The 26085-nt window shown below is 45.5% G+C and overlaps 1 protein-coding gene across 1 annotated transcript in view; it reads left to right on the plus strand.

Annotated features, from left to right (window-relative positions):
• The first annotated feature begins 3118 nt into the window (after positions 1–3118).
• Positions 3119–26085, plus strand: part of zgc:92360 (uncharacterized protein LOC436988 homolog) — a 102359-nt gene continuing 79392 nt past the window's right edge. Inside the window, exon 1 of the mRNA XM_063062840.1 lies at positions 3119–3549. Coding sequence (XP_062918910.1) covers positions 3459–3549 — 91 coding nt within the window. The 5' untranslated portion in view covers positions 3119–3458. The remainder of the gene's footprint in view (positions 3550–26085) is intronic.

Here is a 26085-nt window from a genome sequence, read left to right on the forward strand (position 1 = left end):
CCAGAGAATTGGAAATGAATACCAATGAATTGATCCACTGGACCCGAAACAGGAGTGTGTGGGCCATGGCAGTCAAAACTCAAACTGGGCACGGCACCTGATGATGATGATGATGAGTAAGATCTGATCCCTGTAAAAGCTGAGCATTAATTGATATTCAGTGAAATGTCGCTCCACAGTCAAACACAACACAAAGTTCCCCTTTTCTGGAGTGGTGAGCACCATGATGTGGAATATACCAAACGTTCCCATCACTGCGTTCCAGATCTTCTGCTGGCACTCCTTTGGTGTACCCTTGGAGCACGGAGATTTGACGCACTGTCGCTCGGGTTTATGGCATCCTGTGGGTCCTACCATGCCCCAATAACATGACAGATTACCCATAATAAACGTGCAACGCAAATACAATACAGACAAACCGAAAGTAGATCCCTGGTTCCTACACCTGAGATTCATTTTCTTGCAGGTATACTCAATAATTCCATTAACAATAATGGAATCAATGAAAGAAGCACCAACAGGATGGGCTAACAACCAGTGTCAAGAGACGCCGAACTGTGCAAGTACAAAACTAAATAATAATAATAAACATTGAGAACATAAGATGAAAAGTCCTTGAAAGTGAGTCCATAGAACAGCTCAGTGATGGGACAATTGAAGCTGAGTGAAGTTATCCCCTCTGGTTCAAGAGCCTGATGGTTGAGGGGCAGTAACTGTTCTCGAACCTGACAGTGTGAGTCCTGAGGCTCCTGTACCTGCTTCCCAATGGCAGTAGTGAGAAGAAAGCTGGGCGATGGCTGTCCCTGATGATGGACGCTGATTTGCTACAACAATGCTCCATATAGATGTGCTCAGTGGTAGGGGTGGTTTACCCATGACGGACTGGGCTGTATCCACTACTTTTTGTCGGGTTTTCCATTCAAGGGGATTGGTGTTTCCATACCAGGCTGTGGTGCAACCAGTCAATATATTCTCCACTACACACCTATAGAAGTTTGTCAGAATGTTCGGTATCATACCGAATCTTCACAAACTCCTAAGGAAGCAGAGGTGCTGCTCTGCTTTCGTTATAATTGCACTTAAGTGCCGGCCCCAAGACAGGTCCTCTGAAGTGACAACACCGAGGAATTTAAAGTTACTGACCCTCTCCACCTCTGATCCCCTGATGAGGATTGGCTCATGGACCTCCGGTTTCCTCCTCCTGAGGTCAATAATCCGCCCTTTGGTCTTGCTGATGTTGAGTGAGCAGACCCCGTTGGTTATTGTTGTGTCATCATTCAACCAAATTTTCAATCTTCCTCCTGTATGCTGATTCATCGCCAGCTTTGATTCGGCCAATGGCTGGTGTCATCAGCAAACTTGAATATGGCATTGGAGCTGTGCTTAACCACACGGTCATAGGTGTAAAGCAAGTAGAGCAGGGGGCTAAGCACACAGTCCTGTGGTGCTCCTGTACTGATGGAGATTATGGAGGAGATGCTGCTGCCAACCAGAATGACTGAGATCTTTTAAATGAAGGGTATAATTAGCCACAGCACAACAAAGAAAGTCTTTCACATTTCATAAACTTTGTCTAGCTGTGTCCAATTTCAGCTGCGTGGCAACAAAGGCTATGTGCGTGGGAGCATTTAGTTACGGTGCGGCCACGCACCCTCACAGCTTTAGAGGGAACAGTGGATGATGCTGTGTGTCTGTGATGCATAGGGCAATAAACTCAACTTTGACTTTAAAACGTGGACAATTCTTCTCCCATTCCGACCTCTCCCCGTAGAAGCTGCTCAACCCATATTGATTTTCTCCAGCAGATTGTTTGTTGCTACAGATTCTGGCATCTGGAGTCTCCCTGTGTCCCCACTTCACTTATTCTCCTCATGTTCCCATCAATTCCCTGCAAGTTCTGGACGCAATTTATAGCGGCCAAGTTAAGCCACCAACCCACTCGACTTTGAGGTGTGGGAGGAAACAGGAGCACCCGGAGGAAACCCACATGGTACACAAGGAGAGCCTGCAAACTCCACATAGAAATCACCTGAGGTCAGGATTGAACCCTGGTCTCTGGCATTGTGAAGGCAACAGCTCCACTAACAGTGCTAAGAAACTCAGTCACTGACACTTACCCAGAGTAAGTTCCAACAGAAATTCAACAAATCTAATTGAACGCTTGGCCATTCAGCAGTAAATATGGAACTTTGTGAGGTAATATTGTGCAGAGATAATCTGCTTTTCATTACAGAACAGTACAGGCCCTTCAGCCCACAATGTTGTGCTGACCAAACCCACTCGAATATCAATTTACCCCCTTCCCTCCTACACAGCCCTCCATTTTTCAATCATCTGTGTGCCTCTCTAAGAGTTTCTTAAAGACCATATTGGTTCTTCCTCAACCACCACCACTGTTCCTTCTAAGCTGCGCGGGTGCACAGCCGCACAGTAACTGAAACGCTCCCATGCACATAGCCTTTGTTGCCATGCAGCTGGGATAGAGACAGACGAGAAAAAGGTCATGAAGCGTGAACGATTTTCTTTGCTGTACTTTATTTCATTATATCCTTTAATTAATACATAAGTGATTTTTCAGTTTTCATTTTAAATATTCATAGCACGCATATTACAAAAAAAAACATTTAAAGTGCCACACGGTTTTCAGGCCATGTAAAAATTTCCTGCTCAGAGCAATACAGCTCAACACAGCTGTAAAGAATATAATGAGAGGGTACGTTGGTACCCTTGACAGGGTGTTCCATACATCAATCACTATTTGTGTTAAAAAAAATTGCCTCTAGCACTCTCCCCCCCCCCCGTACTTTCCTTCAATGATCTTAAAATGATGCCTCCCTCATGTTTGCCTTTTTCCTCTAGGAAAAAAGTATCTGGTTGTCCACTCTAATTATCCCTCTTATCTTGTACACCTCTGTCAAGTCACCTGTCATCCTCCTTCCGTAAGATAGAGGAGTAGAATTATAGGACATCAAAGAGAAAAGTTTCTCAGACCTACCTCGTCAAAAAGCATCTAGGAACCTTTCGAGAAACTCTTTGAGCGAACAGGTGTTTGTCGCACCCGTGGCGGCCACGGGGAGGCGCTGCTGAGCCTCTCAGCTCCATTACAGACCGAAAGTGACGATTCTGTGTGCAATTGAGGAATGCGGAAAAACAGCTCCTAGCAGTTTTTTTTTTTGCTTCTCACCTCGCCTGCTTCTTCCGAAAATCTGCTTTTCATTAATGCACACCATTTTGTTTTTCTTCTTCTTTGCAAAGAACCGAACAGAGAGAGAGAGAGAGAGAGAAAATAAGTAGCCGTTCTTGGATTGCCGAGACTGGAAACCCGCGGAGCGGTTTAAAATCAAGCGACGAGGAATCGGAGTTTACCGGAGTTTTCAGAGCCGGTGCTTGAAGTGCCCTCGCTGGATTCAACCACTGCATATCAGCCGCTTCTGCGATTTACACTAGGAGGACAAGTAATGTCAGCCGAGAAGGAGAGGATTTTCAGAGCGTTGAAGGAGATGGTACAGAGACCCGGGAATGGGGTCTGCGCCGACTGTGGGTTGCCAGGTAATGGTACAACTTTTCACTTACGCGGGAGAGGGTCTGTGAGATGTTTTTTTGGGGTGGGACTGAGTGTCAGCTCTACCTCGAGGGCACAGATCTCCAGCCAGGCACCCACCGTGGCGTGAGAGGAGAGGCGCGGTCTTTAACTCCTTTCTGATTGCGAGTGTTCCCGCGGTATCTAAAGGAAGCGTGCAATATCTTGATCGCTTTGTTGGAGTTTACTGTGCATACAGTGGCAGTCTGGATAAGCACATGGATGGGAGGGGTGTGGGAAATGCTCCTGCTGTGGCAGAATAGTTCGGCACGGGCTAGATGGGCCGAAGGGCTGCTTCGGTGGCGTAGCAGGAGTGACACTAAAAGTACAGTACAACTGTAACTCATAATTGGACGGATGAAGTGCTTGAACGGCCTAGATAGTGTGGACGTGGTGAGGATGTTTCCTATAGTGGAGAAGTCTATAACCAGAGGACCGAGCCTCCGAATGGAAGATTATCACTCTAGAACGGAGATGGGAGGAATTTCTTGAGCCAGGAGGAGGTGAATCTGTGGCTTTCATTGTCACAGACGGCTGTGCTGCGGAGGCCAAGTCGTTGGGTATATTTAAGCAGAGATTGATAGGTTCTTGATTCGTAAGGGCATTAAAGGTTACGGGGAGAAGGCGAGAGAATGGGGTTGAGAGGGATAATAAATCAGCCATGATTGAATGGCGGAGCAGACTGCACGGGCTCCTGTGTTTTATCGTCTTAACTTTAATCTATCTCTCTCTCTCTCTCTCTCTCTCTCTCTCTCTCTCTCTCTCTCTCTCTCTCTCTCTCTCTCTCTCTCTCTCTCTCTCTCTCTCTCTCTCTCTCTCTCTCTCTCTCTCTCTCTCTCTCTCTCTCTCTCTCTCTCTCTCTCTCTCTCTCTCTCTCTCTCTCTCTCTCTCTCTCTCTCTCTCTCTCTCTCTCTCTCTCTCTCTCTCTCTCTCTCTCTCTCTCTCTCTCTCTCTCTCTCTCTCTCTCTCTCTCTCTCTCTCTCTCTCTCTCTCTCTCTCTCCTCTCAAGTTGGCACTAGTTCAATGGAAACTTTATTAGAAAGCTATTCCGCCACAGTACCTTTCACTCCGAGGGTCGAGGCTGAGGATTTCCTTTAGGACATCCCAAAGCTCCTTGGCAGCAATTGAAACGTTTCTTTTATGAAAGTTGTGCCGGAGGAGACTTGAGGGAAGTTGCGCACATCAGACTCCCACAATCCATTGTTTTGTATTACGAACCAGGGATTTATATATTGGTGAATCTCTTCAGGTGGGATCTTTGCGGTATTTTCAGGTTCAGGTTTAAGTTATCACATGTACATGGAAACATAGTGAAATGTGTCATTTGCGTTAACAATCAACACACACGAGGGTGCGCCGGGGGGCAGCCCGCAAGTCTCGCCACACATTCCAGCGCCACGGGGCATGGCGAAACGGGGTACATTAAGGTAGTGCACAATAAAACAAGCCCCATTCCTCCTTCCAACCCACGCGCATACACAGTCCCCTAACCCAGGGGCAGGCTGTGTTCTTCAGCCCCCGCTGGGGTCTACATCAAACCAAGAGGGCAGGGGAAGCTGTATTCTAACATCTCATCTGAGAGCCATCTCATTGTTACACCGGGGCATCAACATCAGCCCAGATATTTACGCCTAAGCCTCTGGGCATTGATTTGAAACTAAAATGCAATGACTTAGAATTGGGAGATGCTGGCAGCTTATTCACACCAAGTACTTTGTGTCTCCGATTCATTGTAAGCAATAAGATCAGAAATGGGCCACTTGGCCCCATAAGCCTGCACTGCCAGTCAGCATGATCGTGACTGGTGCTCACTGGTGGAGAAATTTAAGGGCTTGGTGCAGACCGCGCGCTGCCTGTGTCAGGCGTTGGAGTCGGTGCACAAAGGCAGAGGGCAGTCTAACAGCAGCCGATTGTCTTGGTCATTTTTCTTGTGATCACAAGACCCCGTTGGTGCGGAAAGCTGGAAGCCTGAGTCACTGACTTGGTGGCGGACGGCGGGGGAGCTGCGTGGCGTCGGTTGTAGCGAGGACTGGGCCTCAAGCCGCAGTGTCGCCTGTTTACAGCTGCCCAGGAGAGACGCTTCGGGGTCGCTGCACTCCACCGGGGGCGCTGTGCCGCAGCATCCAAACTGGTGTCGGTGCTGCCCCCCGGTGTTTGCTCTGCAAAATACAGGCTGGATTGTGTTCGACTGCAGACTGCTGCAATATTCGTGCACTCAGGAACTTGGACTATATATTTGTTGTGACTGTATTTTAATGATATCTTTTTATGTGCTGTATGTGACTGTTGGCACTGTGTTGTGCACCTTGGCCTCAGAGTAACACTCTTTTGTTTGGCTGTATTCATGTGCGGTTGAATGACAATTGAACCTGAATTTGTTCTGAGAGGGTGTCTCCTGGTTCTAGACTAATCGGGGGGGGCGGGGGGGGGAATGTCCTCCCGATATCTGCTCATTTTGTGCAGCTTTGGTCATCATATTCCAGGAAAAATGTCATTAAGCTAGAGAGAGTGCAGAGAAGATGTAAAGAACAAGAAAATTTAGTTTTATTAGTCACATATACATCAAAATGCCCAGTGAAGTGTATCGTTTGCGCCAATGACCAGCACAGTCCACGGATGTGCTGGGGGCAGCCCGCGAGTGTCGCCATGCTTCTGGTGCCAACATAACGTGCCCACGCAACTTACTAGCCCCGACCAACCAGTACGTCTTAGGAATATGGGAGGAAACCCACACGATCACAGGGAGAGCGTACAAACTCCTTACAGGCTGTGGTGGGAACTGAACTCTGACTGGTGCTCTAAGGTGTAATACTAGCCGCAATGTTACAGTGCCACCCCTTTATGAGGGCGCTGCCAGGTCTCGAGGGCCTTGAGCTACAGGGAGAGGTTGGGTGGGCGAGGACTTTATTCCTTGGTATGTAGGAGATTGTGAAGTGACATGACAGAGGCATATAAAATCATGGGGGGTGTGGTTATTGATAAGGGGAATGCGCACAGTCTTCCCCACCCCCCAAGGTTGAGAAGTAAAAAACTAGAGGGCATAGGTTTGAGGTGAAGAGTGAAAGATTTGAAAAGGCCTGAGGGCCAACTTCTTCACACAGAGGCTGTTGCTGGAGAAAGTGCTTCAGGCTGGTATAATGACAACATTTAAAAGATATTTGGGTAAGTGCATTGATAAGCTGGATTTGGAGGTAAATGGGCCAAACGTGAACAAATGGGACTAGCTTGGTGGGCACCATGGACACCATGGTCAGCATGGAAGAGATGGGCCGAAAAGCCTTTTTCTGTACTGTATTACCCTGTAACTCTAAACACAAGAGACTCTGCAGAGGCTGGAAATATTGAGGAATGCACAGAACACTGGGGACTCAGCAAGTCACACGGCATCTATGGAGGGGAATAACTAGACAATGCTTTGGACCAAGACCCTTCATCTGGATGAGGTGGCCACTGGTTATAGTTCATTAGGAGTTTGAGGAGATTTGGTATGTCACCAAAGACTCCAGCAAATTTCTACATGGAGAGCATTCTAACCATTCTCTGTAAACTCTAGAGACTGTTGTGCGTGAAAATCCCAGGAGATCAGTAGTTTCTGAGATACTCAAACCACCACGTCTGGCACCAACGATCATTCCACCATCAAAGTTACTTAGACCACATTTCTTCCCCATGATGGTGTTTGGTCTGAACAACAACTGAACCTCTGGACCATGTCTGCATGCTTTTACCCGTGGTCCCCAACCTCCAGGCCGCGAAGCATGCAGTGGTGCAGTGGTAGCCAGGACGCACCCAGCACGTCATTAAGAGAAAAGCCAAAATAAACAAGCTAATTAATTACGTGTTCTAACTAGTTGTATCACCCTCTAGTATGCACAAGATCATGAACAAAAACCTCAGGAAGTTGTAAACTCAGCCAGCTCCATCATGGGGAAAAAAGCCTCCCCACCATCAAGGTCATCTTCAAAGGGCAATGCCTCAAAAAGACGGCATCCAAAATTAAAGACCGCCACCACATGCCCTCTTCTTGATACTACCGTCAGGGAGGAGGTACAGGAGCCAAAAGTCACGCACTCAATGTCTTAAGAGCAACTTCTCCCTTCCGCTATCAGATTTCTGAATGGACAATAAACCCATGAACTATTTTTGGTCTCTTTTTGCACTACGTTTAATTTATATTATAATTATCATTATAATTATATGTTTCTTAATATAATTTATAATATATTTTATGTATTCCACTGCACTGCTGCCGCAAAACAATAAATTTAATGCTATTCTGCATGTCGGTGATAATGAACCTGATCTGATTCTGAGCACAGTTGGAACAGCAGGGAGATGTTTGGCTTCAGACTTGTATCGCCCACTGTTCTCTCAACCCCAGGTTCGGCACTCCACCCTTCTGAGCGTCGGTCCCAGGAACTCGTGCTGCTCGGGGTGCAGGAAGAAGTAACTTCCATCTCAAAGTTCAAAGTAAATTTATTATCGGAGTACGTGAGATTAATTTCCACCTGAGATTCACTTTCCCGGAGGCATTCACAGTGGAACAAAAAATACGCTAGATTCAATGAAAGATTACACATAAAAAAGACTAACAAACAGCCAACGTGCAAAAGACAAACTGTGCAAATACAAAAAAATGTTACTACTACTAATAGTAAATAAATATTACGAGAACATGAGTTGTAGAGTCCCTGAAAGTGAGTTGTGGAGTAAGTCCTTTGTTGAGGTGAGTGAAGTTATCCACGCTGGTTCAGGAGCCTGATGCTTGAGGGGTAATATCTATTCCTGAACCTGGCTGTGCAGGATCGAAGGCTCCTACCCTTGCCTGATGGTAGCAGTGAGAAGAGGGCATGGTCTGGATGGTGGGGGTGTTTGATGATGGATGCTATTTTCCTGTGGAAGCATTCCTTGTAGATGTGCTCAATGATGGGGATGGATTCTCCTGTGATGGACCACACTGTATCCACCACTTTTTTATAAGCCTTTCTGGTCAAAGAACACTGAGGCTGTCTACAAGAAGGGTCAGAGCCGTCTCTATTTGCTGAGGAGACTGAGGTCCTTTAACATCTGCCGGACGATGCTGAGGATGTTCTACGAGTCTGTGGTGGCCAGTGCTATCATGTTTGCTGTTGTGTGCTGGGGCAGCAGACACCAACAGAATCAACAAACTCATTTGTAAGGCCAGTGATGTTGTGGGGATGGAACTGGACTCTCTGACGGTGGTGTCTGAAAAGAGGATGCTGTCTAAGTTGCATGCCATCTTGGACAATGTCTCCCATCCACTACATAATGTACTGGTTGGGCACAGGAGTACATTCAGCCAGAGACTCATTCCACCGAGATGCAGCACAGAGCATCATAGGAAGTCATTCCTGCCTGTGGCCATCAAACTTTACAACTCCTCCCTTGGAGGGTCAGACACCCTGAGCCAAGAGGCTGGTCCTGGACTTTTTTCCTGGCATAATTTACAGATTACTATTTAACTATTTATGGTTTTATTACTATTTATTATTTATGGTGCAACTGTAAAGAACCAATTTCCCCCGGGATCAATACAGTATGACTAACTAACTAACTAATTTCCTGGGCATTGGTGTTTCCATACCAGGCCATGATACAACCAGTCAGGACACTCTCCACTGTGCATCTATCGAAGTTGGTCAAAGTTTTCGTTGACATGCCGAAACTTATAAGAAAGTAGTGGTGCTGTCGTACCTTCTTTGAAATGGCACTTCCATGCTGGACCTAGGAAAGATCCTCTAAAATAACAACAAAAAGATTAAAGTTACTGATCCTCTCCTATTCCTTTTGTTCTTCAATGAGACAGTCCCAAGTTGATAGTCCTGGTCAAGTCTGACCCAATCCATCCTCATCCCCTTATAGCTGCTTCTATTGAGATAATTAGATCCAGAGAAGGTGGAATAGGTTGCTCCTGACAGCTAATACAAACGCCCCATCCCCTTGGGCCTCAGTGACCAAGTGCTGTCATTTAGATACGTATCTATCTTCGCCCGGTCCTCTCATTATTTCTTATTGCTGTGGTAGCAGCCATCCTATTAGGTCCTCAGATGCCAGAGGAGATGTCTTGGAGTAAACCTATTATTTTTTTTTATCCCTCTACAAACAGGTGGCCTCTTCCCAATTAATTAGGTCTCGGGGACCTTGGGTCTTCGTAGTCCAAGTAAACTTCCCAACTCATCTTTGTCAGTTCAGGAAACAAAGGGCAAGTTACAATTGGCAGCAACCAGAACTCTAATCTCAAACAGTTCTGGTTGCAGCCTGTATTATATTGATTGTATAGAGTTTTAAATGAAACCAATGGTTCCTCAAGGCAATTCCTGGCTCCGAGAGAAAAAAAAATTCCTGGGGATCAATCAGATTCACTCATTTCATAAATCAGTTACATTTTATTTATGTGTACAAGGAACTTCACAGATCATTAACCATCCTTGCGTATGTCATCTTCTCAAAGTGGAAATACTGTCCCTCTTCTGGGATGGTTGCTTCTGACTGATTAACAACCACACCTCACTTGCTTAAAATGGTGATGCTCCTCCTCCTGTTTCTGAGTCATATAATTCGGGGTTCAGGACCCATCCCAGAGCATATAATCCCTTAACTTTAATTCCCTTGGCACTATCGTATCAGAAGACCTGTTCTGGGAGGCACAAAAGTCCCTCTACTGTCTTAAAGGTTTGCACAGATTTGGCATGTCATCTAAAACTTTGACAAACTTCTACAGATGCACAGTGGAGAGTGTCCTGACTGGTTGGACCATGGCCTGGTAAGAAAGGACCAGTGGCCCTGAATGGGAAAGCCCACAAAAAAGTGGTGAATGCAACCCACTACGTCACAGGGAAAGCCCTCCCCTGCATTGAGCACATCTACAAGGAGCAATGCCACAAGGAAGCAGCATCCATCACCAAGGACCCTACCGTCCAGGCGATGCTGTCATCCCACTGCTGCATTCAGAAGGGAGGTACAGGAGTTTCAGGAACAGTTACTACCCTTCAACCATCAGGTACCTGAACCCATGCAGATAACTTCACTCAGCTCAGCTCTGATCGATTCCAGAACCTATGGACTCACTTTCAAGGACTCTACATCTCATGTTCTCAGTATTATTTATTTACTTACTTTCTTATTGACACGATTTCTCTTCTTTTGCGCATTGGCTGTTTGTCAGTCTTTGTGTGTAGTTTTCCCATTGATTTGATTGTTCTTCGCTGTCCTCTTCTGAATGTCTAAAAGAAAATGAATCTCAAGGTAGTATCTGGTGACGTATACGGTACGTGTTTTGATAATAAATTTTACCTTGATGCTAAAATCTGTGCTGATGTGGATACCTGTGTGTAGCTCCGAGACATTGTCTGGGCATGACAATAAGCTGCAGATCCTTCTAGATGTAAAATTAGATTAGGTGAGATTAGATTATGAGGACACGCAGTCCTCTTTTATTGTCACTTAATAATGCATGCATTAAGAAATGATACAATGTTTCTCCAGAATGATATCACAGAAACACAGGATAAACCGACTGAAAAACTGATGAAAACCACATAATTATAACATATAGTTACAACAGTGCAAAGCAATACCGTAATTTGATAAAGAACAGGACATGGCACGGTAAAAAGTCTCAAAGTCTCTCGAAAGTCCCATCATCTCACGCAGACGGTGAACCTCCAGCGCCGCCAACTTGCCAATGCAGCATCCTGGAAGCATCCGACCACAGTCCGACTCCGAGTCCGTCTGAAAAACTTCGAGCCTCCGACCAGCTCTCTGACACCGAGCACCGAGCACCATCTCTGCCGAGCGCTTTGACCCCGGCCCCGGCAACAGGCAACAGGCAACAGGCAAAGCCGAGGATTCGGGGCCTTCGTCTCCGGAGATTCTCGATCGCACAGTAGCAGCGGCAGCGAAGCGGGCATTTCAGAAGTTTCTCCAGATGTTCCTCTGCGCTTCTTATGGCTGTCTCCATCAAATCCGGATTGTGCACGGCCCCCTAGTTAACACATTATGATATCATTCGGAACGACTGCGCGCGCTGCGTCCCGCTGCCATCTTCTCCTCCCTTTCACCTGCTCTGAAGGACTCATTCTGAAACTAGAATCAGAATCAGATATATTATCTCTGAGTTAAATGACATGAAACTTCTTCCCCTGCAGCAGCAGGACAGAGCAATGGCATAAAATTACTATAAATTACAAAAATAAAAGTGAGATAGACACTACCTCATCATTCCTTTTTTGGCCTTGTGCTTTGATTCTTGGTAGGGTCACCCATGCCAACCAGGTCAAAGGGTAGAGGCCAGACTAAGAGTGGTCTGCCGGTCCTCCAGGGTCGGGGGTTCAGCTCAGGGCTAGCAGCCCTGACTAGTCAGAAACAGCAGTGAAGAATCCTCCTATACAGGCAAAGAAGAAGGACCTTCATTGCTGCCCTAAACGCTACTGGCGTAACAGGCAACAAGTAAGTAAGTGTTAGTGTCGAAGAGACTTCCGGTGGTGCGTCTGGTAGATCAGCGGCTGATGATCCGGGTTCAATCCGGACCTCAGGTACAGAGTGCGTGGTGTTTGAGTGTTCACTCTGAGGCTGCCTGAGTTTCCCCCTGGTGCTCTTGATTTCCTCCCACATCCCAACATTGTTAGGATAAATTGCCCCCAGTGTAAGGAAGGGGGGCATTAGAATTTGTCAGGCGGAGTTCAAAGTTCAAAGTACATAGATGTCACCATATCCAACCCTGAGATTAATTTTCCTGTGGGCATACTCAGCAAATCTATAGAATAGTAACTGTAAACAGGATCAATGAAAGGCCGCCCACCTACACCATTCAACCGGAGTGCAGAAGACAACAAACTCTGCAAATTCAACAAGAAGCCAATAATAATAAATAGATAAGCAATAAATATTGAGAGCATGAGTTGAAAAGTAGTCCTTCAGGCAATCGAGAGATCTGTAGATCATTGAGTTGATTTAAAAGTACATTGCTTCGGGGGAAGTTTCATGCTGCAGATTCCTGAGCATAATTTGAAAGAGGTGTATTTAAAACGATATCTGGACTATTGTCTACAGCTCACAAAACGTCGCTGTTGATCACTGACGCCATCTTGTCTCGTACCTGTTGGTGAGAATGTGGGGAGAGTATAATAACGTTAATGTAGGACAAGTTGTAGGGTAATGTAATGGGTGACAGGTGATATATATTGTTCACAATAGAAACTGTCCTTCATAATACAGTCCATCCACCTACACCAGGAGCGAGGTTTGATCAGCCTAAGCACTAGGCCGATTGTGAATGGGCGGGCATGGGCCGGAACGTGGCAGTGGGCTGCGGGCCCAGAGTATGTCGAACTGACTGGGCCCGGCTCCTAGTACGGGAAACGACCCGAGGTTTGGACGATTTAAACGCCAGGCCAGATGGATTGAAAAGGCAGCGTGTCAGGACCGGAAGGGCGGTGGGGGGGAGGGTCAGCTCTGCTCGCCACTCAGCCACGTTTGCTCCGCTCTCCGCGGCACTGAGGCCCAGGCGGTGAGCCCCCTCTGGGTTTGGGGTCTGCAAGCTCCGCGACCTTTTGCACGGCCGTGTGATGAACTGAGGCTGAGGCTCTGGGCCTGGTCCGGCTGCTCTGAGCTTCACTTTGGGGGACTCACTTCCGTTCTGAAAGCTGTTGCTTGCACGGCCTGTGTTATTTTTCTCTCTTTCTCTCTGCGCGTTTGGTGTTTGTCGTTTTTACTTAATGGGTTCCTGCAGGTTTCTTGTTTTATAGCTGCCTTTAAGGAGATAAATCTCAAGGTTGCATAATTTATACATACTTTGACAATAAATTTACTTTGAACTTTTGAACTTTAATTCACAGACACCGTCATTCAGTTGTTGTGTTCACTTTAGGAGGCAGTGTCTGACATAACGATGTCAGTGTAAAGCGACTGCCTTTGGTTGGCTCATAATGGAAATGAAGGGCTGCAGCTTTTATTAAGCACATTAAAACGACTCTTGGGTGTTTTATTCACAAGATCCTACATAGCGTGGAAGGCAGCTTGTTGGTCATCGTGGACGAGGTTGGCTCCCATGCTGTGTGTCCACGAATTATCAGTGACATCGAGCAAGACGTTTGACCGGTCCAGCTAGCTGCTGTCGGAGGAAAATGCAGGCATTTTGGGATCCACATTAGCAGAATTGAGGCTGTGGGCTTGTTTTGAGGAACTTTGAGGTCCATATTCAATGAGTTCCTGGATCCCGGTTACTTTTTGTTTTGCTGGTTTTGAGCGGTTTGATCGGGGCGATCGATGCAGACCAGGGTGCTTCGGCAAAGAATGGCCCTGTGTCTTGCATTGGCTCGCGGTGCAGCGCTGAACAGAACTAAACTGAGTACTTCTGGTTTGACGTTTGATACTCTACGTGCAGTTTGCTCGCCTTTTGTTTCGCACAACTTGTTTTTCTTTTCACGCTTTGGACGTTGGATGTTTTCTTGAACGGGTTGATTGGTGTTTGTTTTGTGGACGCCTGCCAAAGGATGAATCTCAGAGTTGCACACACCTTGATAACAAATGTACTTTGAACTTTGAACTTCAAAGAAAAGGCAACAAAGACAGAAAATGATGGAAGCACATGGTAGTATCGAGTCGAAGACATCGGTCCAGTTCTGATAAAAGGTCAACCACCTGATACATTCACACCGTCTCTTTCCCCACAGCTGCCTCCTGACCTGCTGAGCATTTCTGATTTTTATTTAGGACCTGTAGCATTGCTGGTTTCTCCTCTCGCTTTCCAAACGAGGGCAGGGTCTCGAGGGGGCTGCCGAACATTTCTGCGGATGAGCAGCTCAACGGCCAGTTGGACAGGAGGCGACGATCCCCGGATCACCACCCCGTGGTGGTGGAGTGGCTTGTGCGTTCCTGAGAGACCCTGAGGGCAAAGCTGTCTGGAGCTTGACTCCTGGTCGGGTCAGCCGTGATGTTGAGGTCAAAGGAGAGGTTCCTAACAAAGAGCGATCCAACCAAGATCTCAACAGTGGGGCTGGAGGAAGACGAAGACACATCACGATGGCAATGAAGGTGGAGGGAGGCTTCTGCAGTGAAGGGTCCCCAGTTGTCCTGCATTCCATGTCACCGGACCCAGATACTGACCAGTCATGGACTGTGTGGTGGCTCCCTATGCATCAGCATCCCCCCCCCCCCAATGTTAATCAAAATCACACATATGCATTCTCCTTTTAGGGAATCTTAGGGAATCCACTGTTGGGAGAACATCATACTCTACTTGGGAGATTGCATTGCTACTGCTACTGTAGAACATATATAGAATAGTACAGCACAGTACAGGCCCTTCAGCCCACGTTGTTGTGCCGACCCTCAAACCCTGCCTCCCATATAACCACTCACCTTAAATTCCTCCATATACCTGTCTAGTAGTCTCTTAAATTTCACTAGTGTATCTGTCTCCACCATTGACTCAGGCAGTGCATTCCACGCACCAACCACTCTCTGAGTACGAAACCTTCCTCTAATTAATCTTCCTCTAACCTTCCCCTTGGGGTGGAGAAACATTGTACTCCATCTGTGTAGCCTCCATCCTGAAGGCATGAATATCGATTTCTCGGTTTTTTTCCCCCGTCCCACTTCCCTCATCTTCTGTTCCTCATTCTGGCCTCTAACATCTTCTCCTCACCTGCCTATCACTTCTCCCTGGTACCACCCCCCCCTTCCCTTTCTCCGATAGTCCATTCTTCTCTCCTGTGACGTTCCTTCTTCTCCAGCCCTTTACCTTTCCCACCCGCTTGGCTTCACCTATCACCTTCCAGCTAGTCCTCCTTCCCCTCTCCCCACCTTTTTATTCTGGCATCTTCCCCCTCCCTTTTCAGTCCTGAAGAAGGGTCCCGACCGGAAACGTGGGCTGTTTATTCAGTTCCATAGATGCTGCCAGACCTGTTGAGTTCCTGCAGCATTTTGTGTCTGTTACTCTAGAAAGGACAGCTCAGTAAGGCACCTTGTACATCTCAGAAGCACTTAAACAAACACATCTTTTTTTAGTGGTGTGCATTAATAGTGATAGAGGGCTGAGTTGAAAATAACTTCTGACTCTGTTGTTGAGGTTGTAGATGAATGCACCAAGTGATAAACTGACACTAAGCTGTTAAATTTAAGTGCAAGACAAAAAGCAGTTGTATTGTGCAGTAGTTCACAGGATGTAGATATTGCAGGCAAAGGCAGTACTTAAAGGACGTTCCTTCTAGCCTCGCATTAGAAATTCCCCTCCTTCACCTGGTTCCATCCCAAACATTTTAACCACCAGATCACCTCCCCTCCTCAATTCCCTCTGTCTCTTGAATCCCCAATACACTGAGCAACAAAAATTTTCCTTCCTGAATACTTTTGGGTGTATCTTACAGATTTGGAGCTGTTGATCATGAAAATCACCATGAAATTTCCCTATCACACACCTTTTTATTTTAATCACCCATATTTGTTATTTCAGTTCATAAGTCAAGTCGGAATAATTGATGCCAAGATTGAGGAAGGCACTTTCGTTGGTCCACAAATCAAATAGGTCACCAATAACAGGCGACTCGAAAAACTTATAGTGAGACTGGAGAAAATTGCATGGAAGTCACTCAAGAATATTTCTGAAAATTTTCTTAGCAACTACAGAGTACTAATCTACGTGCAGCTGGTTGACAACACACCTCTGACTATCACCCACCTGACTTAGCCTCTAAAATCCACCCCTCGCCTTTCCCCACCGATCTGTCTCTGCCCATCACCCTTCACTCCTCCTTTCACCACCTATCACCTACTGGCCCGTTCCAGACCCCTCCCTCTCCCCTCCTCTCTTAGAACATAGATCACAGAACAGTTCAGCACAGGAACAGGCCCTTCATCCCACAATGTTGTGCGAAACCAATTAAATTAGTAACTAAATGGCCAACTAAACTAATCCCTTCCGTCTACACAATGTCCATTTACCTCACATTTATGTGTCCATGTTAAAGGCTATCTTCCCACTCTTAAGTCCTGACCTTTCCCCCAACAAACCACCCACACACACACACAGATTCTTCTCCACCTGCTGAGGTCCTTCAACAGTTTGTAGGTTTTTTTCTTGGCCTCAATCACGTTAAGGTCCTCCCCAGTTCTGTTCTGGTGAACTCCTCATTAGCCACGCCGTTCATAGGTCCATAAAGCGGAGGTGGACCAATTCCCATCTGGCAGAAGATGTCTGCAGCCGGGAATCCCATCCCATCAGCCTCCCAAAGCTACAACGGTACATAAGGGCTGAGCATGCATTCAGTGTCCACTTTATCATGTACCTAATAAAGTGGCCACAGATTGTACGTTCATGGTCTTCTGCTGCTGTAGCCCATCCATTTCAAGGTTTGACGTGTTGTGCGTTCAGAGATGCTCTTCTACGCACCACTATTGTGTAGTTGTTTGAGTTACTGTCGCCTTCCTGTCAGCTTGAACCAGTCTGGCCATTCTCCTCTGACCTCTCTCATTAACAAGGCATTTTCACCCACAGAACTGCGGCTCACGGATGCTTTTTTGTTTCTCGCACCATTCTCTGTAAACTCTCGAGACATTTGTGTGTGAAAATCCCAGAAGATCAGCAGTTTCTGAGATACTCAAACCACTCCGTCTGGCACTAACCATCATTCCACAATCCAAGTCACTCAGATCACATTTCTTTTGCCATTGCAGACATCCCACCTCTCCCGGAAGTTCCGGGAGTCTCCCGCATAGTAATAGTGGCTCCCCGATGCCCGCAAGTTATATACGATATCACGGAAATCAATTTTTTTGAGAGAGAGCGAGAGAGCGCGAGAGGGAAAGCAAAAGAGAAAGTGCGAGAGCGACCACGAGAGAGTGAGAGATCGCGCCATGGCAGAGTGTTCCAAAAAAAGAAAATAATAAACCTACGTCATCCCAGACTACACTAAAGTGTACCCCTGCCTAATAGGGGTCAAAAATAATGACAGTGTTGCTCGCTGCACTGTTTGCAACAGTGACTTTTCTATTGCCCATGGTGGGTTAAGACTGTAAAAGACATGCTGAGGTGAGTTTAACAGGTGTCATTCGTTCATTAGCATAGCTAACGTTATTTAAACTAGCTGGCTGGCTGCTAAGGAGCTACTCTATTGCAGACATCCCACCTCTCCCGGGAGTCTCCCGCAAATTGGTGCTACCTCCCTGAAATGAGTTTTTGCAGGGTGGGATGTCTGCCATTTGAAGTTTGGTCTGAACAACAACTGAACCTCTTGACCATGTCTGCATGCTTTTATGCATTGAGTTGCTGCCACATGATTGACTAAATAAATAATGCAATTAGCAGTTAGGTGTACTGTTGCACACCTAATGAAGTGGACACTGAGTGCATGCTGAGCCCTTTTATACAGCTGAGGCTTTGGGAGACCAATGGGATGGGGTTCCTGACTGCAGACATCTTCTGCCGGATTGGGAATCGATCCACGTCCGCATTATGGACGTGAACAGAGTAGCTAATAAGTCAGGGGTTCACGAGCTGGAGGGAAGTTTGGGATGGATGTGAGAGGTAGGCTGGAGGGGAACCTGCAAGGTGACGCTCTTCTGCACCCTCTCTAAATCTTCCACATCCTTTCTATAGTGAGACAACCAGAACTAAACACAACACTCCAAGTATGGTCTAACCAGGGTTTTATAGAACTGCAACATTACCTCATGGCTCTTGAACTCATTCCCCAAAACTAATGAAGGCCAACATCCCCATATGTCCTCCTAACCACCCTATCATAATGACTGTTTGAACAAAAGACCTGCGTATATACAGCAGCTTCCGTATACCCTGCCCAACCATTTCCGTGTAATGTGTTCAGTATTGGCTACCTTATTTAAGTAATAATGTGTATGTATTGGAACCATTTCAGATGCAGTTTATTGGATTGAAACCTAAAATGGCAAAATTATCTCATGAGGAAAGGGTTGGAGCTGAACGCTATCTTCTGGAGTTTCAAAGAGAGAGGGCTTGGCTGAGCTTTCTAAGGGCTTGTAATCTTGTTATTTCATGCTTGTTATTTATCGCTATTTACTTATATCTGCACTTGCACAGTTTGTTGTTATTGATCCTGTTGTAGCTACTATTCTATAGATTTGCTAAGTATGCCCACTGGGAAATGAATCGCAGGGTTGTAAATGGTGACATATATGTACTTTAATAATAAAATTTACTTTCTACTTTGAACTTACAACTTTGGGAGGACTATGTTCAAGATGTGGGTTGATAGGACTAGGTAGAATAACAGTTTAGCTCCCACTAGATGGGCTGAAGGGCCTGTTCCTATGCTGTAGTGCTCTCTTGTCTATGTCTTGATCTTGTTCTAATTAGTCAGGGTATCAAGGGATATGGGGAAAAAGCCGGAAATTGGAACTAGACAGGAGAATAGTTTAGCTCATGGTGGAGTGGTGGAGCAGACTCGATGGGCCGAATGGCCTACTTCTGCTCCTTGTGATCTTGTCTCACACTGCTTCCACTACCCTGTGAGAAAGAGAGTTGCAAAGATCCATCACAATCTGAGAAAAGAAGTTTCGAATCGTCACTGCCTTAAATGGGTGACTCATTTTTAAAAACAGAGACGCCTAGCTCGAGATCCTCCCCCAAGAATGATCAGCTACACACCCACTGTTAGAAGATTTGGTTCAGGATTTGGGAAGTTATGTTGCAGTTATGTAAGACTGAGATGAGGTGACACTTGAGAGTCCAGTGTCGAGTTTTGATCACCCTGAAAGCAGAAAAGATTTAGCAGGATGTGGAATGGACTTGGGGGCCCCGAGGTACAAGGAGAAATTGTATAGATTAGGATGTTATTCCCTGGATTGTAGAAGACTGAGGGGCGAACGAATAGAGGTATATACAACCATGAGAGGCATGGACATGGTGAAAGCTCAGAGTCTTTTTCAGGGAGGGGGAGCTAAAAGCAAGAAGGTTTAAGACCAGAGGCTAGAGTATTAAAAGAAACATCAGGATGACTTCTTCTCACAATATGTGTCTGGAATGAGCTGCCGGAAGTACTGGCTGAGGTGGGCACGTTGAAAGGACATATATACAAGCACATTGAAAGGACATGTATTCAACCATATTGACAGACATTGATATACATTGATATAGATATTGATATACATTGGAACCATTGAAAGGACATGTATACAAGCACATTGATAGACACAAGAGGCTCTGCAGAAGCTGGAAGTCCAGAGCAACACACACAAATTGCTGGAGAGACTCAGCAAGTCAAGCAGTATCCATGGAGAAGTATAAATGATTATCGTTTCAGACTGAGATGTTGACTGTTTATTCCTCTCCACAGAGGTTTAGAAGGCTACGTGTCAAGCGTGTGCAGATAGGACCGGCTCTCTGGGAAACACAGTCAGTATGGATGAGATGGGCCGAAGGGCCTGTTTCCATGCTCTATGACTCCAAAACTTCAGAATCGGAATCGGGTTTAATATCACCGGGATATGTCATGAAATTTGTTGCGTTTGCAGCAGCAGTACAATGCAATACATAATAATCAGGAAAAAAACGTGAATTGCAGTAACTATATACTGTATGTAAACATGAATTATATATAAAATAGTTAAATTAAGTAAGTAGTGCAAAAATAGAAGTTAGAAAGTAGAGAGGTTGTGTTCATGGGTTCAATGTCCATTCAGAAATCAGATGGCAGAGGGGAAGAAGCTGTTCCTGAATGGCTGAGTGTTTGCCTTCAGACAAATGATGATCATTTAGACCTCTTTTTAAATGCTGCCTGACCTCCTTCCTGATGGTAACAATGAGAACAAGGCATGACCAGGATGATGGGGATCTTAACAATGGACGCTGCCTTTTTGAGGCGTTGCTCCTTGAAGATGTCCTGGATACTACGGAAGCTAGTGCTCATGATGGAGCTGACTAAGTTTACAACTCTCTGCGGCTTACTTTGATGTGCAGTAACCACACCCCCACCCCCATACCAGACAATAATGCAGCCAGTTAGAATGCTCAGTGAAACCATCTCAAAACTTCAAGCCATCTTAAAAGTTCCTTCCCCCAGGCAGTTAATCTGGTCAACCATTCGAGTTAGCCCCCTACCAACCCCTTTATTGCCTCAAGTTCAAAGTCTGAAGTAAATTTTATGATCAAAGTACATAAACGTCATCATATACAACCCTGAGATTCATTTTCTTGTGAGCGTACTCTACAAATCTATAGAATAGTAACTATAACAGGATCAATGAAAGATCAACCAGAGTGCAGAAGACAACAAACTGTGCAAATGCAAATATAAATAAATGGCAATAAATAATGAGAACATGAGATAAAGAGGCCTTAAAGTGAGATCATTGGTTGTGGAAACATCTCAATGATGGGGCAAGTGAGTGTAGTTATCCCCTTTTCAGGGGTGGTAACTGTTCTTGAACCTGGTGGTGCGAGTCCTGAGGCTCTTGTATCTTCTACCTGATGGCAGCAGCGAGAAAAGGTGGTGAGGATATCTGAAGATGTCTTTATCCAAACCTCTCCTAAATGTTGAAATTGGAACATTTGAATAAATGACGTATTTAAGTATTTCTTTCAGCTAGAGGCAAAGAGATCCTTGATAAAGCAAGGAGTTAAAAAGTTGCGGCAGCTAGACAAAAATGTGAGGGTTGTGGTTATAATTAATTGAAACGTAATACCATTGAAAATAGGAGAGGTGTTTAAGTCAAGTGGCCAGCTCCTCCTGTTAAGTTATTAGCTTGTAAGTATGCAGTCAGTGGCCATTTTACCTCCTGTACCTAATCAAAGAATTTCAGGATGTATATTGCATATATTTCTCTGACTTTAAATTGATCCTATTGAACATGTATGTCACCATAAACAACCCTGAGATTCGATTTCTTGCGGGCATACTCATTAAATCCATTCTAGAATAATAACCATAATAGAATCAATGAAAGACCACATCAACTTGGGTGTTCAACCAGTGTGTAAAAGACACCAAATTGTGTAAATAGCAAAAAGAAAGGAATAATAGATAAACAAGCAGTAAATATCGAGAAGAAGAGATGAAGAGTCCTTGAAAGTGAGTCCATAGGTTTTGGGAACATTTCAACGATGGGGCATGTCCCCACATCCTATGAACTCAATATGTGTGTGACAAATAAAACTCATCTATCTTTAATCTTTATATCTCCCTTACACAACATAAATATGTGTTTCACCTGGACAACTGTGGTTTCCGCTCTATCAAAAGAGTTTGTACGCTCTCCCTGTGACTGCGTAGGTTTCCTCCGGGTGCTCTGGTTTCCTCCCATGTTCCAAAGACGTACAGCTAGGGTTAGTGAGTTGTGGACACGCTGTGCTGGTGCCACAAGAGTGGCAACACTTGCAGCTGCCCCCTGCACAATCCTCAGGCTCTGGTGGCCATTGACGCACGAGGCGCATTTCACTGTATGGTTTGCTGTTTTGATATATGTAGACAAATAAGGCTAATCTTTAATCTTTAAATCTCGCCCAGCTCTTTGGATGCAGGACCAATTGCCATACCAGGTACAAAGTGAGCAATTTAGTCCGGAACCATGGACCTAATGGAGATACTTAAGAATGCAGATGCCAGAATCTGCATTCACAAACAATCCGCCAGTGTCGCCACGCTTCTGACGGCAACAAAGCACGCCCACAACTTGGTAACCCTAATCCTAACAGCCTTTGGAATGTGGAAGCAAACTGGAACACCCGGAGGAAACCCACATGGTGATGGGGAGAACACACAGTCTCTGTACAGACAGCGGCAGAAATTGAACCCTGGTCACTGGCACTACAAGGCATTACAGTCGCTGCTCCGCTCAGTACCTAGCTCCAAACTTAAGAGAAAGTGATAGGGAAAACTCTGGGAAAGTGGAAGAGATACTCAGCAAGTCAGGCAGCATCTGCAGAGAAGGGAATTGCCATGTACCATTCAGCTAAGTCTTCTAAGTATACAGTAACAGACTACAACAAACTCAGAGTGGATCAAATTATAAGCATTTTCATTACTTGCAAGGGAAGTCTACCTCCATAAGTTATGTCTTTAGAAAGCTTCGATCTTACAGCTCAAAGCAGATCATTTATGTATCCACAGAGTCCAGTGAGCTTCATGTCTTTGAGGTTGTTCCTTTCTTTAATTGCATTCCTGCCTTTTCTCGCATCTGTCTTAAATGAGCCACATTTCTCTTTTAGGCTCCCCCAACTGCACCTCCCAACAGACATGTCCTGTTTTTCTCTGTTTTCAATCACGCAGTGTCAAAACACTCCCTGCTATAAATCACAGAGCCTGCAAGCTTCCCATCCAAACACATCAACAAGCCAGCAAAGCACTCTGGGGGTCACACGGGTTCCATTTTGTCACATTGCATTTTACAACAGTTATAAATTCCCTGTCTTCAGGGTTACAGATGTATTTCCACAAAACATAGTGCTTAAAGAAAAGTTCAAAGATTGAAAGTACATTTATTACCAATGTATACAGTATAAAACTTTGGGATTCTTCTCGCAGGCAAAACAAAGAAACACAATAGAACCCATTTAACAAAAAAACCCCACTCAACAAGACTATTAAACACACAATGTGCAAAACAAAAGGAGAAAGAACACATTGCGCAAAGAATAAAAAGTAAACAAGTAACATTAACCGCGGCACTGCGCTGATGGCCACAGGCCGTAGCTGCAGAGTCAGCTCAGTTCAGCACCGAAGCGCCCTGATCAAATCACGCAAATAACAAAAAAAAAAGAAGTAAACAAAGACATGAGGAACGTGAACTGCAGGGTTCCTGAAAGTGAATCGACAGCTGTGGAGCCAGTTTATCGCTGAGGCGAGTGAAGCCTGCACAGAAGCCAGCCACACCCAAACCCAGCAGCATGGGACCCAAGACTCCTGCACCTTCTGCCCACTGGCTGCAGTGAGTAAAGACTGGTCAAATGCAGGCAGGCAGCACTGATTGCCAATTCATTTTCCGTTCTCATACTCGGTTATTTTAATCTTGATCGACATTTAATCGTCGTGGAGCAATGAAGACACCCTTGGGTTCGTGGACTGCCATTAGGAACTGATGCGGTGTAAACCCCATTGTAGCTGTAGCAAATCCCCTGGAAGATCACAGAAGAGCCATGTCGTTCAGTGGACACAAAAATACATTCTTAGAAGAATAATTGCAGGCTGCAATCAATCGTAGTTCAGAAGAAGAAGTATATTTAGAAGAGGAAGAGTATCTAGTAGTTTTGTAAGCTGTCTGCAAGATGTCACCATTGGTCACTGGTGCTATCTTGCCAGAAAGTAGAGGGCTATGTGGGAGAGAAGGGGAAGTTTGAACTTGGATTAGGATAAAAAGGGCAACACAACATTGTGAGCCAAAGAAGCTGTACTTTGCTGTACTGGTGTATGTTCTATGTTAACTTCTGGCTTGTCAACCTCCCACCAGAACAGGAGAAAACAATTGTGCTAGAAGTGCAGAGAGGGATGGAGGGGTGGCTAGGACAAAGAGAAGGTCTATGAGAGGGTGGAGAGCACAGTCGTCCACGTGACACGCGTTGGTGCCGTGTTGGAGAGCATGGTGAATGTCAATTCGTTGGAGCTGATCTCTCTGAGGGGGGTGAATGAAGGCAGTGGAGAGAGGGAGATAAGACACACAACAGCTGAGGGGATGCAGAATCCAACTGTTGGTGGAATTTAACGTAGCAGTAATTGTAACACTATGACAGAGCTAGTGACCGAGTTCAGTTCCTCCCTTGTCTGTAAGGAGTTTGTACGTTCTCCACATGTCCACGTGGGCTTCCTCCAGATGCTCTGGTTTCCTCCCACATTCCAAAGTTAGTATATTAATTGGTCACATGGGTGGAATTGGGTGGTGCAAGCCCATCAGGCTTGAGTGGACTGTTACCCTGCTGTGTCTCTAAACACAGTGGAGAGTTTCCTGACTGGTTACATCATGGGCCCCCTATGGAAATGCCAATTCCCAGGAATGGACATGCTCTACAGGAAGCAGTAGACTAAGTTTGTCCTGTCACAGCAAAGTCCATCATTGAGCAAGGAGCACCGCCAATGCACCCATCATCAAGCAGCCCCAATGTCCAGTCTATACTCTCCTCTCCCTACTGCCATCGGGCAGGACGTACAGGAGCATTGGGTTCCACACCACCAGGTTCAGGAACAGTTATTGCCCTCTAACCATCAGGCTCCATAACTTCATTCACCACAACACTGAACTGATTCCACAACCTCTCATGTTTTGTAACTTCGAATTATTCAATTAATTCAAAGGAAGGCACAGGAGTCTGGGAAAGTGGGTCTAACTTTGTGTTTACTTTAAGTAGGACACACAAGTATCACATGGTGGTGTGATAACATATGCAATTCACGTATTCACACATATAACCACTAATGAATATGTGTATATATATATGTGCGTGTGTGTGTGTGTGTGTGTGTGTGTATGTGTATATATATATATATATATATATACATAAGATTATTCAAATCTACTGGAATATTAAATACACGACACAACCTACAGACTCACTTTCAAGGACATTTTATAGCTCATGTTTTCAGTATTCTTTTTATTTACACAATTTGTCTTCTTTTGCACATTGGTTGTTTGTCCGTCTTTGTCTATGTATAGTTTTTCATAAATCCTATAGTATTTCTTTATTTTCCAGTAAATACCTGTGAGAAAATGAATCTCAACATAATATATGGTAACACATCCATCATCAGCGATCCCCACCACCCAGGCCAAGCTCTCTTCTCACTGCTGCCATCAGGTAGAAGGTACAGGAGCCACAGGACTCGCACCACCAGGTTCAAGAACAGTTATTACCCCTGAACCATCAGGCTCTTGAACAAATGGGGATAACTTCACTCACTTGCGCATCTATTGAGATGTTCCCACAACCAATGATCTCACTTTAAGGACTCTTCAAAGGTTCATTTATTATCTAAGTGTACAACTCAAAATTCTTCTCCGGGTAGCCATGAAACCAAGAAAGAAAGGAAAGGCAGCATGATCTTCAACCCCTCCCCCAAATGTCCCCTCCCCACACAAAAAATGACCAAAAACAGAACAGGCATATCAACCCCCAAATCCCACCTCCCGCACAAAAAAGCAAACAAAGCAGAACAGGCACATCAAACCCCAAACCCTCCTCCTGCACAAAAAACATTGGAAAAATTGGGTGAAAAACACAGAATATAAAAACTATAAGGCTGAAAAAAAAGTCTATAGTCCAAGTCCACATCCAAAATGCAGAAAACCTGGACAACACACTTCAGGCCCAGCGGCAGAACTTTCCCTCTCCGTAGCAGAGCCATCAAGAGACAGGCAGCCGGCGCTCACCCTCCGCACTCGCCTCGCCGTTTCAATCTCCCTCGTCACTTCAATCAGTGAGCGGAGCAGAAGCTTGAGCCCCATCCTGCAGGCTTCTCGCCACGAGGTTTGCGTATGCCGTCTCTGTCTCCCAGAATCCTGTGGGAGACTACAGAGCG

Source organism: Mobula hypostoma, chromosome 11 (assembly GCF_963921235.1).
Source record: "Mobula hypostoma chromosome 11, sMobHyp1.1, whole genome shotgun sequence".
NCBI classification, from domain to species: domain Eukaryota; kingdom Metazoa; phylum Chordata; class Chondrichthyes; order Myliobatiformes; family Myliobatidae; genus Mobula; species Mobula hypostoma.